At 38.4% G+C, this 13,755-nt stretch overlaps 1 protein-coding gene across 3 annotated transcripts in view; it reads right to left on the bottom strand.

Annotated features, from left to right (window-relative positions):
* ALG5 (ALG5 dolichyl-phosphate beta-glucosyltransferase) overlaps positions 1–13,755 on the bottom strand; it is a 49,502-nt gene that overhangs the window by 20,852 nt on the left and 14,895 nt on the right. For all 3 annotated transcript variants that reach the window (XM_066236618.1, XM_066236619.1, XM_066236616.1), the window contains exons 7-8: positions 7,440–7,499; positions 1,353–1,504 (exon numbers count right to left, since the gene is read on the bottom strand). In XM_066236618.1, coding sequence (XP_066092715.1) covers positions 1,353–1,504; positions 7,440–7,499 — 212 coding nt within the window. The remainder of the gene's footprint in view (positions 1–1,352; positions 1,505–7,439; positions 7,500–13,755) is intronic.

Raw genomic sequence — 13,755 nt, forward strand, 5'->3', positions numbered from 1 at the left:
TGATGACACGAAGTATGAATTCTCCCAATATTACTATCTACAATGTGCCAGGCACTCTATGGGACGTAGAATATACTCATTAAAATTCATATGGGATCTAGCTCTAGTGCAGCTTATGTTTTAACAGAAAAAGAAACATCACACGGGGAAAAACTACGTATAGGACAGGTGCTACAAAGAAAGGTTCCGGGTAGCGCATCTGATCTAGTTTGGAGATTAAGGGCCACGTGATCTCAAGGCTAAGATGAAAAGGACGGGGTACTGAGAAGTCTCGGCATGTGAATACTTTTAAGTTTTGTAAAGAGCCCTTGGGCCACAGCATAGGAAACGATGACATCCTGGGTGGTGGTGGTGAACATGAAGAGAAACGGAGGAATTTAACAGCTCAAGTCCACAGGCCCTGGTCACGCAATGGAGGTGTGGAAGGGCCACGGGGAATGTTAGAGCCGAGGCCAAGATTTCAGGTTTCTGTGTGACTGTGCCATTCATCAAGTAGGTGGAGAACTGCAGCGAGGTCAGGGATGAGGACATGCAGAGGGAACAGAAAATATTCAGACAAAGGGCTCAGAAATATTGGGCACTGCTGATGGGTTCATTAAGACAAAATGGTCACAGGAAACAAGGCCACTGGGTTTAATCACATGAAGGGAACCTACGTTTAGATAGAAGGATGAGGGAAAATCTGTATTAAGGGAGGGTGACGAGTTAAGTATGACATGAGAGAATGGTGAAGAGAAATGGGAATACAGACACTCAAGGAATGTCAGCTATGGAAGGATGAGGGCTGGAGCTGGAAGTTTGAGGGATGTCAGTAGAGAGGGTTTTTAACAGTAGAAGACATTTAAACTTGTTTTAAACACTGATGGAAAGGATGTGGTTGAGGGGAAGAGGCTGAATGTTTAAGAGAGAAAATAAGCCCAAGGATTAGGTCCTTAGAAGGTGGAAGGGGCGCAGAGGTCAAAGGACTGGTCACAGGCAGGAGAGAAGGTAGCTTGTGTCAAAGGAAGGAAAGGAAAAAACAGGTGCCTTCTTCTGCTTTGACATTTCTGAGCTTTTTCTCTTTTCTCGAAGAAAAGAAAACAAAGCTTTAAGGACATAGGATGTTTTCAGGCCTCTTGATTTATACTCTCTATAATTAAAGTGAATTCATAACTTCATGCCCTTTGTTTGGTTTGAGATTTTCAAACTAAGACCCAACCCAGTAAAAGTATAGAAGCACAGATTAAGTTTACACAAACGTCAGTTTTCTTAGAACCTGGACGTTCATCATGAGAATCCAGGGCTGCTTCTCATTCCCTGGAGTAGCTGCCGTGTGATGAGATACACAAGACACAGCCCCGTTAGAAACCTACCATCGCTCAATGTGCAGTGATGAAAACGTCCGTGAAGCAGCTGCTCGGGTTAGTAGTTTGAACCCACACTGTGTGTCCCGGATTCCTTTGACACAAAGGAACCACACCAGGAAGTGGAATCCATACATGAGAAGGGTACGGAAGTAAGAACGCTGAAACAAAGACAAGGAAAATGACTTTTCCGTTTTATCTATAAAGGAGACAGTGACAACACCTGGCTGTATACAACTACAATTAGCATTGCATCGGCCAGTAGATCTTACACATGAACACGACTGCTCCATCAGTTTCCCTGGCAAAGGATGCCACAGACACCGTGAAGACACTGTCTGTGGTAATAAAGGGGCTGAGGAGCTGAAGAAGTAGTTCCTCTGGAGGCTGAGTCACAGAAGAACCACCGTACCTGAGAGGGCAGAGCTGGGATTCACCAGAAGCACAGCTAGCAGTCTGGGCTGCGATGAGCAAAGAGAACATCTTGTTCACCTATACAGTTTGTGCCTCTGCCCTAAATATACTTCAGTTTCAAAAGGAGGCAAGAACTACCAGAGTATCTTAAAAAACTCCAAAAAAAAGTAAGATTTGAACCTGAAGTTCAATACCAAGCTAATAAAAATATTGATAGAAGAGGTACAGCATGGTATAAAGTTATAGACTAAAAAGGAATTTGAAATAAAACCCAGTTTAGGTATCTGATTAAATACATTTTAACAACTAAGTTCTTTAATACTTTAGATACTAAACTTAAGTCATCTCATCTTTAACCCTTATCTGAGTATTCACTATTGTTATTAGTAATTTTATTATTCATAGCAACAGGACATAATATTCCATTATTCATTAAACACTGTAAACTTGAAAACATAATAATAGATCCTTAATTATAATTGCATCCAAGACTTTCATATTTGGGACTAAAAAAAGATACGATCTCTTAAAATTTTATATACTTAAGGTTAACAGACCCATGGAATACATGCATAACATATTCACATAAACAACTTATTGCGAGTCTATGTAGACTCGTTAACACCTCATACTAGTATATAAAGTTTCCTTCTTCCTTTTCATTTTTGTTTCTCATAATTGCAATCTTCAGTATCACTGCTCATTCACATAGCTTTTTCTATCATCACTGAACAGACCATGACTTGTTTATAACATGATATAAGTAGAATAAAAACCACTGAACTAAGAGACCTATATTTAAGTCCTGGTTCCATGAATAATTAGGGTGACCTTGAGCAAATTACTTCCATTCACTAAGTCTCACTTTCCTCACCTGAAAAGGGAGTGTAAATGCCTAATTTAGAAAGTCATTATAAGGATTAAATGAGGTAATGTTAAAAAGCCTTTAGCCAAGTTTTTGAAAGGAAGTTACGGGAACTCAATAAATGTTTTTAATAAAGAAAGCTTGAAGGCTCACTTTAACCTTCTGACCAGTTTCACTTGTGTACTAAACAGGGCAAGAAGGGAAGGAAGAATAAAATATGCATCTGTAAGCTATGCAAAACAAACTTTTTAAAAGAATCTAAATCCTTTTAGATCCTTTTAGATCCTTTTTGACCTAGAATCACTAGTTATGTTTTGATGTCAATAAGTTTTACCTCAATGTAATTAAGGCAGAAACCTCATCTTAAAATAGTTTGGAAATATCACAACAGCTTGCCTTCCGTATAAAATACCTCCAAGACATACTGGTTGACTGATTAAACCTCCAAAAGAGCATTTACACTTATGAAAGAAAAAAATAGAAATTCAAAGATAGAAAAATAAAATTTTTTTTTTTTTTTTGCATTTTTCTGAAGCTGGAAACGGGGAGAGACAGTCAGACAGACTACCGCATGCGCCCGACTGGGATCCACCCGGCACGCCCACCAGGGGCGATGCTCTGCCCATCCTGGGGGTCGCCATGGTGCGACCAGAGCCACTCTAGCGCCTGAGGCAGAGGCCACAGAGCCATCCCCAGCGCCCGGGCCATCTTTGCTCCAATGGAGCCTTGGCTGCGGGAGGGGAAGAGAGAGACAGAGAGGAAGGCGCGGCGGAGGGGTGGAGAAGCAAATGGGCGCTTCTCCTGTGTGCCCTGGCCGGGAATCGAACCCGGGTCCTCCGCATGCTAGGCCGACGCTCTACCGCTGAGCCAACCGGCCAGGGCCGAAAAATAAAAATTAAAAGGTAGAAAAATAATAGCTATAAGCCATTCTTCTTGAATAATTTTTTAATGTGATGTAGGTGAGCTTATAAATTATAAAATAAAAATATTTATGACTGCTTTTGCTTGGATGTGAATAGAAGATTTTAGTTTGTTTTAGGATAATGTCCATTTTTTAAAATTTAGAAACGTGAAGTTCCCATGAATTCTTTAAATTTGATTTGTTGCACATTTAAATGCACAAAATAAACTGTAAGGAAGAGCATCTTCTTTAATTTTAAAACTTGGCAAAATATCTTTAATTTAGAATACATCTGAAGATATAGAAGAGGCTTAGCTAAATAAAGCTACTAAAATCATAGAAGAGCATTTATGAACTTCTGGAAGAAGAGACTGAAAGACATGAGGAAAAAGACATTCACTACTTCAGTATTAACAATAATCTCTCTAATGTTTTATAAAATATAAACAAGATATTCAACTGAAATGTAAAGCTGACTGGTAATTTCAATACCTTAAACGTAAAAAATTAAAGGAGGTCCCAAGACTTAAGCAAAGACTCTTCAAAGAAAATCTACAGACATCAAATAGTAATGGATTCTATTTTGAGATTTTTAAAGCTGATAAACTCAAGAACACCCAAACAATAGAAACATCACTGTTATAGCTGTTGTACAGTATGGACGGGAACACGAATACAGGTAAGGGTGCTAATAGACTCTGTTAGTGCCGGATCATGTTTGTCTTGCAAGAGCAGTACAACACATAGTAGGGTTAACTAAGACTATGTATAAAGATAAGTTTGAAAACTATGCAATTAAGTGAAGTCACTGTTTATTATCTTGACTATTCTTTTATAGCTTCTTCACTATCTACCACACAAAGGTTTATATTACCTATAGAGCATTAAGGGAAAGAAATGAGTGGCTCAGAAAGGGAAGGTCATGCTGCAGTTCCCTGGACATTTGACAGAAGGACATTTTGCTTCTGGGAAAGGAGGACTTCAATAAAACAGGTGCAGTTCTATAAGCTTATCTGGACTTGAGCTACAAGCCCACATAGCAGCAGTTGTACACAGCATCTGCAGTACACAACTTCTGATCTTTAGTTAGGGGATCAGTCTATCCTTTCTTTTTATAGAGTAGTAGCCAATTCTGTGGGTTCCAAAAGTGCTAACTCAATCACTTAATTTTAAAGATGGAGGAATGAATAGATGGATGGATGATAAGATGAATTATAAGCATGCAGACCCTGGGGTAGAGCTCTTGATGTCTGGCTAAAACCAATATTGGGTAAATTAGATTTAAAAATAGCAGTCTCATTTAAATTCAAAGTTTTCAACTAATGGAAATTCTAAGTGAAAATAATTTATAGCATTAAAAACAAAACCAGAAACATAAATCCTTTATATGACCACCACCAACAAATACTGCTCCCAACTATCTCTTGCCTTGATGACTTCAGTAGTTTCCTAATTACTGCTTCCTATTTCTCCAATCTAACTTTATCCTCTAACAAGTAGATTCTTTTAATCCTACATTTATTAAAAAAAGTTTACTCACAAAACCAATTAAATTAGTCTATTTTCACTGTATTTGTTTGCATAGATATTTTTACATAAACAATTATATTTTATTTACAATATCATATTGTTTCTTTTTAATACAACTTACTATTTTAGGTATTTCCCCATGTTAGATAGTTTCTATTTTCATTTTTTTTATTGTCTGCATGACATTTTAACCAGGGGGAAATATCTATATTTTCTAGTGTTAGAACTTAGATTTTATAGTTTCTAATATTTTATAATTATAATGTGCTGAACATCTTGGACATATATTTTTATCTCTCATGTATCTATAGTGATGAAGTTGGACTAGCTAATCTCTAAACTTTTTAAGTTTTAAATTTCTAGAAGTATAATATTTTCTAGTTAAATAGATTAATCCTTTTCAAATACCAATGAAAGTCCACAGGGATAAGGAATATTGAACTAGATGCTGAAGATGTTAGAATAATATATTTCTTTAAAAAAAGAATAATCTAGATTTCCACATTAAACATAATCCTTAAGGGTTTCTATGACTTTCGTATCAGTTTACCTTGAAAAAAAACACCGAGAATTTCTTAGGGTCTTATTTCAGACTCATTGAGGGAAAGGTTCAAACACTTATTTTGGTGGTTCTCAAATTCTGGCATGCATAAGTATAATCAGGGAAATTGTTAAAAAGGTGGACTCATTGTCCCATGGCTAGAATCTGATTTAGAATGTGTGGGATCAACCTAGAAATATGCATTTAAAAAAGAAACTTCTGCCCTGGCTAAGTAGCTCAGTTGGCTAGAGTATTGTCTTGATACTCTAAGGTTGAGGGTTTGATCCCTCAGCAGGGCAACAAATTAACCAATGAATGCATATATAAGTGGAACAACAGGTCAATGTTTCACTCTCTCAAACCAACAAAAAAAGAAAAAAAATAGTCCCCAGAGAATTTTGACCCTGCATTGAAAAATACAGCTTGATTTTTGGCCCTGGACTCAGTGGTAGAGCATTGGCCCGGTGTGTGGAAGTCCCGGGTTCAATTCCCGGCCAGGGCACACAGGAGAAGCGCCCAACTGCTTCTTCACCCTTCCCCTTCTCCTTTCTCTCTCTTCCCCTCCCGCAGTCAAGGCTCCATTGGAGCAAAGTTGGCCCGGGCGCTGAGGATGGCTCCATGGCCTCCACCTCAGGCACTAGAATGACTTTGGTTGCAACAGAGCAACGGCCCAGATGGGCAGAGAATCAACCCCTAGTGGGCATGCTGGGTGAATCCTGGTCAGGCGCATGTGGGTCTGCCTGCCTCCTCGCTTCTTACTTGAGGAAGAAAAAAAAAAAAAGAAATACAGCTTGATTTTTCATCTACTTGACCATTATAATACAGGAACTATTAAAAATATAATGAACAATTACTGGATTTGATACACTAGGCCTACATTTTTTAAATGAAAAAATAATAAAATATTAAAAATTGCCTAATCACTACATTGTACACCTGACATTAATAATGTTGTGTCAATGGTAATTAAAAAAAAAAATTTAAGCTCCCAAAACATTGCATAGAATAATTCCTTAATAATATTTATTCATTCAAGTCATTCCAGATTTTCTAGCCTATTCTATAAATTACAAAATGAAGAACTTAATGTCTTCAGTATTTTTTTAATATGATAAAAAGGCAAGTGTTTTCTAAGAGGAATAAAATAAAAAAATGTAAATTTTGAATGAAACCCAAAATATAGTATTTAAGGATGCCAATATGGAAAAACTAAAGGCAAGCTGATAGGTTCAAGTGTGTAATTTAAAAAAGTTTGCCTTATATTGTAACTGAATGAGGAGTCCGCCCTTGTGTCTTTAAAAAAAAATCAGCCTGACCTGTGGTGGTGCAGTAGATAAACTGTCCACCTGGAATGCTGAGGTCACTGGTTTGAAACACTGAGGGGTTGCTGGTTTGAGGGGGTCAGGGGAAGAATCACCCATACAATCCCAAAGGTCTCCAGCTTGAGCCCAAAGGTTGCTGGCTTGAGCGTAAAAAAGGATGCTGGCTCAGCTTGACCCCCTCTGATCCCCAGTCAAGGCATGTAGGAGAATCAATCAATGCATGAGAGTGAAGCATACAAGTTGCTGCTTCTCCCACTGCCTGTCTCCCAGCACCCTTCTCTCTCAAAAACAACCAAGAAGAGCTACTTGCATCTGAACTCAAAGTAAAGTAGCATTCTTCTTGTCCTCATTTAAAAAACAAATCCATTCCCAAAACTGCCAGTAGTTCATTACCTTTGCAAAATAAAATTTCTTTTCTTTTGAGAGGAACCTGCTTTAATGACTAAGTATGAAAGTTTACTTTGTGCCAACATATATGTGAAAGGGAAGAGGTCCTGCTATCCTCAGTTAATGGAAGCCGCACCTGGGCAATGGACTCTTCCTGCAAATGAGCTCGGGATCCACACGCAATGGCCATCTGATCCTGAGAAAAAAACAAGTATGTTTCAGTATTTAAATATCATTAATAACACATTTATTTTCAAAGTAAGCATCTCATTTTTTAGACACCAACTTTTTGAATAAGTAACAAATATATTTAAAGGTTTAGCAGGAGTTCAGAATATGTACAGCTTCAGAAGCCTAATTGTACTTAATAAGAGGATACTAGTAAGGGCTAAATGTAAGGGTTATGTATTACTTCCAAATTCATACATATTTTTTCCTGATTAAAAATACTATGTTTAAGCCCTGGCCGATTAGCTCAGTGGTAGAGTGTTGGCCTGGCATGTGGAAGTCCTGGGTTCAATTCCTGGCCTGAGCTCACAGGAGAAGCGCCCATCTACTTCTCCACCTTCCCCCCCTTTTCTTTCTATCTATTTCTCTCTTCTCTTCCCTTCCCGTAAACAAGGCTCTATTAAAGCAAAAGTTAGCCCGGGCACTGAGGATGGCTCCATGGCCTCACCTCAGGTGCTAGAATGGCTCTGGTTACAACAGAGCAACGCCCCAGATGAGCAGAGCATCGGCCCCTACTGGGCATGTTGGGTGGACCCTGGTTGGGCGCATGCGGGAGTCTGTCTCTCAGCCTCCCAGCTTCTCACTTCAGAAAAATACAAAAAAAAATAATAATAAAAAAATACTATGTTAATATAATTATAAAGAAAAATGAGTAGTATTAGGAGTTATCTATAGATTGTGTAACTTTATTTTTATACAGTATTTTATCCTTCATATATATATGTACATACATATAGACAATAATCAAAAGTTACAATGGAAGAAAAAACAGCATTTATACCATCAATAAAGAAATATCTAGAAATAAACTTTACAAGAAATGCAGCAAGATCTAAATAAAGGAAACTGGTAAATGCTACCATAGAAACGCATACCACGTTCACTGAGGATGAGAAGATGGGATAGAAGCATTAAACAGTCAATGTTCCCTAAACTAATCTTTAAATTCAACGCCATAACAATACCAAAATTATCTATTGAGCTAGACAAGCTGATTTGAAAGTTAATATTAAAAAATAACCAAGAAGAGCCAAAAAAATTCTGAGAGTGAGGAAGGACTACCTCCAGAAGATTTAAAAATATATTATATTATAAAGATACAATAATTAAAACTAAGGTACTGGAGCCCTGGCTGGATCATTCAGTTGGTTAGAGTGTAGTCCCGATGAGCCAAGGTTGTGGGTTCTATCCCCAGTCAGGGCACACACAAGAATCAACCAATGAATGCATAAATAGGTGGAACAAATCTGTTTTTTCCCCCTCTCTTTCTTCCTTTCTCTCTAAAAACCAATAAGTTAAAAACAAACAAGTAAACAAAAATTAAGGTACTGGAATGTATACAGATAATCTGTGGACCAGAATGAAGAGGCCAGTAACACACATACACAAACACGTAAGTGCTTAGAGTATGATAAAGATGACATTTTAAACCAGTAAGAAAAGATGCTGTAAGGCATCTTAATAGCCATTTGGGAACCAGATTAAAGTGGACCTGAACCCCATACTGGCTAGGATATGTTCCAGATACAGAAAATATTTAAGTGTAAAATATAAATAAAATTTTAAATTTCAAGGAAGACAATAGGTCAATTTGACAGCAATTATTTTTTTAAAAAATTATATAGTAGAACCAACAAAATCCAACCATGTTAAATAATAAAAGACAAAGTGGAGGAAAATATGTGTAATTTATATTACAGATAAAAGAATAATTTCCACAATTGCATAATGAGCTCCTACAAATAATTAAGAAAATTACTCAATAACCGAGCTGGAAAAGAGGGAAAGGCTACGAACTGAGTTCAAAAAAGAGGAAGGGAAAATAGCTCTTAAAAAAACTGGAAAGATCCTTACACCAAGAGCAGTGTAAATAAAACCTATCAGTTTTTACTCTTTGCAGAGAACAGTTTGAAAACTGTATCAAAATACATGTATAATTTGACCTAACAATTCCACACCTAGTAATTCTTCCTATAAATAACTGTGCATATGTGTGAATTGGCATTTGCGCAAGGTTACTCATTTCAGTATCAACCGGCATGTCCATCCAAAGGAAATAGCTAAGGCGCTATCAGAGAATGAAGCAGCACTCTGATGTGTGCATATGGCTCAATCTCCAAAATAGAGTGTTAAATGGAAACAACAAAACAGTGTCTCGTGCACTATAATTTGCATGTTTATAAAAAGAAAACATAGACACATCTTTCAAATGGATATACAAGAAATGGATGACACTGATAACTTCTGGGAGTAATTGTTGGCTGAGAAATGAAGGGCAGTTTCATTGTATGTATCATTTAAATTTGGAACCGTTCACTAAAATAAATAAAATTTAAAAGTGCACAATTGTAAAAAAGTTGGCAAGCACATAAATTTATATACATACCATAAAATTTTATTATGAAAAGTCATGTATAATCTCAGTGCCTAAAAGCAGCCATGGCTAACATTTTGTATATACAGTGTGTCCGTAAAGTCATGGTGCACTTTTGACTGGTCACAGGAAAGCAACAAAAGGCGATAGAAATGTGAAATCTGCACCAAATAAAAGGAAAACCCTCCCAGTTTCTGTAGGATGATGTGGCAGCATGTGCGCATGCGCAGATGATGACGTAACACCGTGTATACAGCGGAGCAGCCCACGGCCATGCCAGTCGAGATGTGGACGGTACAGAGAAGAGTTCAGTGTGTTCTGTGGCTCACTAAATTTGAATCCGTGACCAAAATGCAACATGAATGTCGGAGCGTTTATAACAAAGCGCCACCACATAGAAATAACATTACGTGGTGGGATAAGCAGTTGAAGGAAACCAGCAGTTTGGTGGAGAAACCCTGTTCTAGTACGAGTCTGTAGAGGCTATACGGCAGGGGTCCCCAAACTTTCTACACAGGGGGCCAGGTCACTGTCCCTCAGATCGTTGGAGGGCTGGACTATAAAAAAACTATGAACAAATCCCTATGCACACTGCACATATCTTTTTTTTTTTTTATTTTTTTTATTTTTTTTCTTTCTGAAGCTGGAAACGGGGAGAGACAGACAGACTCCCGCATGCGCCTGACCGGGATCCACCCGGCACGCCCACCAGGGGGCGACGCTCTGCCCACCAGGGGGCGATGCTCTGCCCCTCCGGGGCATCGCTCTGCAGCGACCAGAGCCACTCTAGCGCCTGGGGCAGAGGCCAAGGAGCCATCCCCAGCGCCCGGGCCATCTTTGTTCCAATGGAGCCTTGGCTGCGGGAGGGGAAGAGAGAGACAGAGAGGAAGGAGGGGATGGGGGTGGAGAAGCAGATGGGCGCTTCTCCTATGTGCCCTGGCCGGGAATCGAACCCGGGTCCCCCGCACACCAGGCTGACGCTCTACCGCTGAGCCAACCGGCCAGGTGCACATATCTTAAAGTAAAAAAACAAAACAGGAACAAATACAATATTTAAAATAAAGAACAAGTAAATTTACATCAACAAACTGACCAGTGTTTCAATGGGAACTATGCTCCTCTCACTGACCACCAATGAAAAAGGTGCCCCTTCCGGAAGTGTGGCGGGGGCCAGACAAATGGCCTCAGGGGGCTGCATGCGGCCCACAGGTTGTAGTTTGGGGACCCCTGCTATACGGGATAGCTAACTAAGGAGCCCTAAAAAATCTATGCATGAGTCCACATCGAACTACACTGAATAGGTATGAAACTGGGAGAGTTTTCCTCTTATTTGGTGCAGATTTCATATTTCTATCGTCTTTTGTTGCTTCCCTGTGACTGGTCAAAAGTGCACCATGACTTTACAAACACACTGTATATTTTTGTTTTTTCCCTTTAAAGAATCATAGCTGAAATTTACTCAGCTATATTGTGCTCTTTTTCATTTAAACTAACCTTAAAATTTCTTATATTCAAGTTCATTGTTTTCACATATTTTATTGTATTTTTAAAACACAAAAAAATGAAGTCCATTGTATCCATAACCTGGCTTCAACAATTATCACCACGTGGCCAATACCCAATCTTGCCTCTGCTAAAGACCCTTGCTACCACCCATCTAACCTGGGATTACAGAAACAAATTCTAGGCATAATGTATTATAAATTGATATGTACCTCAAGCACAATACCATTATCATACTTGAAACATTAATAATAATTCCTTAACACTATCAAATGTAGTTTTCAAATTTGCCCAATATAAAATTCATTCCAATTGGTTGGAATTTCTTTTGTCTGTGAATTCTCCTACCTCTTCAATTCTTTTAGTATAGTTTATTTGTTGAAGAAACCGTGTAATTTTTTCTGTTGAGTTTCCTAAGTTTGGCATTTTGCTGACTGAATCCCCCTGGTGACATTTAATCTGTTCCTTTGCCCTCTGTATTTCCGGTAAACTGGTTGTTAGAGTTAGAGGCTTGAGATTTAGGTTCATTTTACAAGAATTTGTCATAGTAGTATTGCATGTCTGTCTCTCTTTTTTTGTGTCAATTATAAACACAATATAATATTTCACCATATAGATAACCATACTTTCACTATCTGCCTATGTGTTGACCATTTCTAATTTCATGTTATTATAAACATGCCTAAAAGAACATTTTTTAATATAAAACTCATAACTGAATTTTGGTTTTGTTTCTTTAAAGAAAGTCACAGAGGTTGAATACTAAGTTAAAAATATGAATTTTTTTAATGTGTATGGGCCAAATTATTCTTTAAATGGTTCCTTTATGATTATTTCATGAAATTCTTACCAGTACTAATTATTCTCATTTTAAATTTGCTAACTCCATGTCATTCCATTTCCTTTTTCTTTTATAATAAAAAGGTAAACTCTGGGGGATGTTTATTAGCCATCTATGTATTCTTTTTTTTTTTTTTTTTTTTTTTCATTTTTTTTTTTTTTTTTTTCATTTTTCTGAAGCTGGAAACAGGGAGAGACAGACAGACTCCCGCATGCGCCCGACCGGGATCCACCCGGTACGCCCACCAGGGGCGACGCTCTGCCCACCAGGGGGCGATGCTCTGCCCATCCTGGGTGTCGCCATATTGCGACCAGAGCCACTCTAGCGCCTGGGGCAGAGGCCTAGGAGCCATCCCCAGCGCCCGGGCCATCTTTGCTCCAATGGAGCCTCAGCTGCGGGAGGGGAAGAGAGAGACAGAGAGGAAAGTGCAGCGGAGGGGTGGAGAAGCAAATGGGCGCTTCTCCTGTGTGCCCTGGCCGGGAATCGAACCTAGGTCCTCCGCACGCTAGGCCGACGCTCTACCGCTGATATGTATTCTTTTTGAAATTATCTGTTATATACCTTGCTTAGTTTTTAGTAATAATAATTAATTTTTCTCCCTTCTTTTTTTGGCAGAGGTACTTTGCTCAGAATGGGAAAGAATGGTTTTCTTAAACACATTATAAGTTTAGATAGTAACAGTAAATAAAATTTAACTTTGAATCCAAAAGAGCAGTAACATTACTGGCAATAGAAAAGGATATCCTCTCACCTTTCAGAGACTGAGTCGAGTTAAAATATCATTTAACTAAACGAAAAATAAATCAAAACCAAAAGCTTTCATTTAAAATATCCTTTCTTTCACTGTAAGTCTTGCTAAAAGCTTTTAAGAGTTTTGTATACAGTATAAGTTCTGAGGTATGAACCGAATCCCTGATATTGCTTTTTTTAAAATTTATTTATTTATTTATTTGTTTGTTTGTTTTAGTGAGGAGAGAGAGAGAGGAGGAGGAGCAGGAAGCATCAACTCCCCTATGTGCCTTGACCAGGGGAGTTGGAGTTTCAAACTATTGACCTCAGCATTCAGGTCAACACTTTATCCACTACTCCACCACAGGTCAGGCTGACACTGCTCTTAACATCAGGTGTATTCATCTAAATAGCTTTTAGAACAGTTATCTGTTCTTCAGGAATGAAGGATCGTCTTCTTTTTTTAATATATATTTTTTAATGTTTATTTTTTTTATTTTAGAAAGAGGAAGGAGTGAGGGAGAGAGGACGATAGGGGGAAGAGAGGGGAAAGAGATAGAGAAAGAGAGAGAGGGAGAGGGAGAGACAGGAACATTGATCAATTCCTGTATGTGCCCCGACCAGGGATCGAACTGGTAAACTTTGCGCTTCAGGTAGATGCTCTAATCAACTGAGCTCTTTGGCCAGGGCAGAAGGGGTATTATTTTAAAAACTGCCCAGGTTAGAAAATGTATGTAGACATGGAGTCTCTTTCTTTGGAGCCTCTTTCACAGTATC

The sequence above is a fragment of the Saccopteryx bilineata genome, chromosome 6, assembly GCF_036850765.1.
Source record: "Saccopteryx bilineata isolate mSacBil1 chromosome 6, mSacBil1_pri_phased_curated, whole genome shotgun sequence".
Taxonomy (NCBI): domain Eukaryota; kingdom Metazoa; phylum Chordata; class Mammalia; order Chiroptera; family Emballonuridae; genus Saccopteryx; species Saccopteryx bilineata.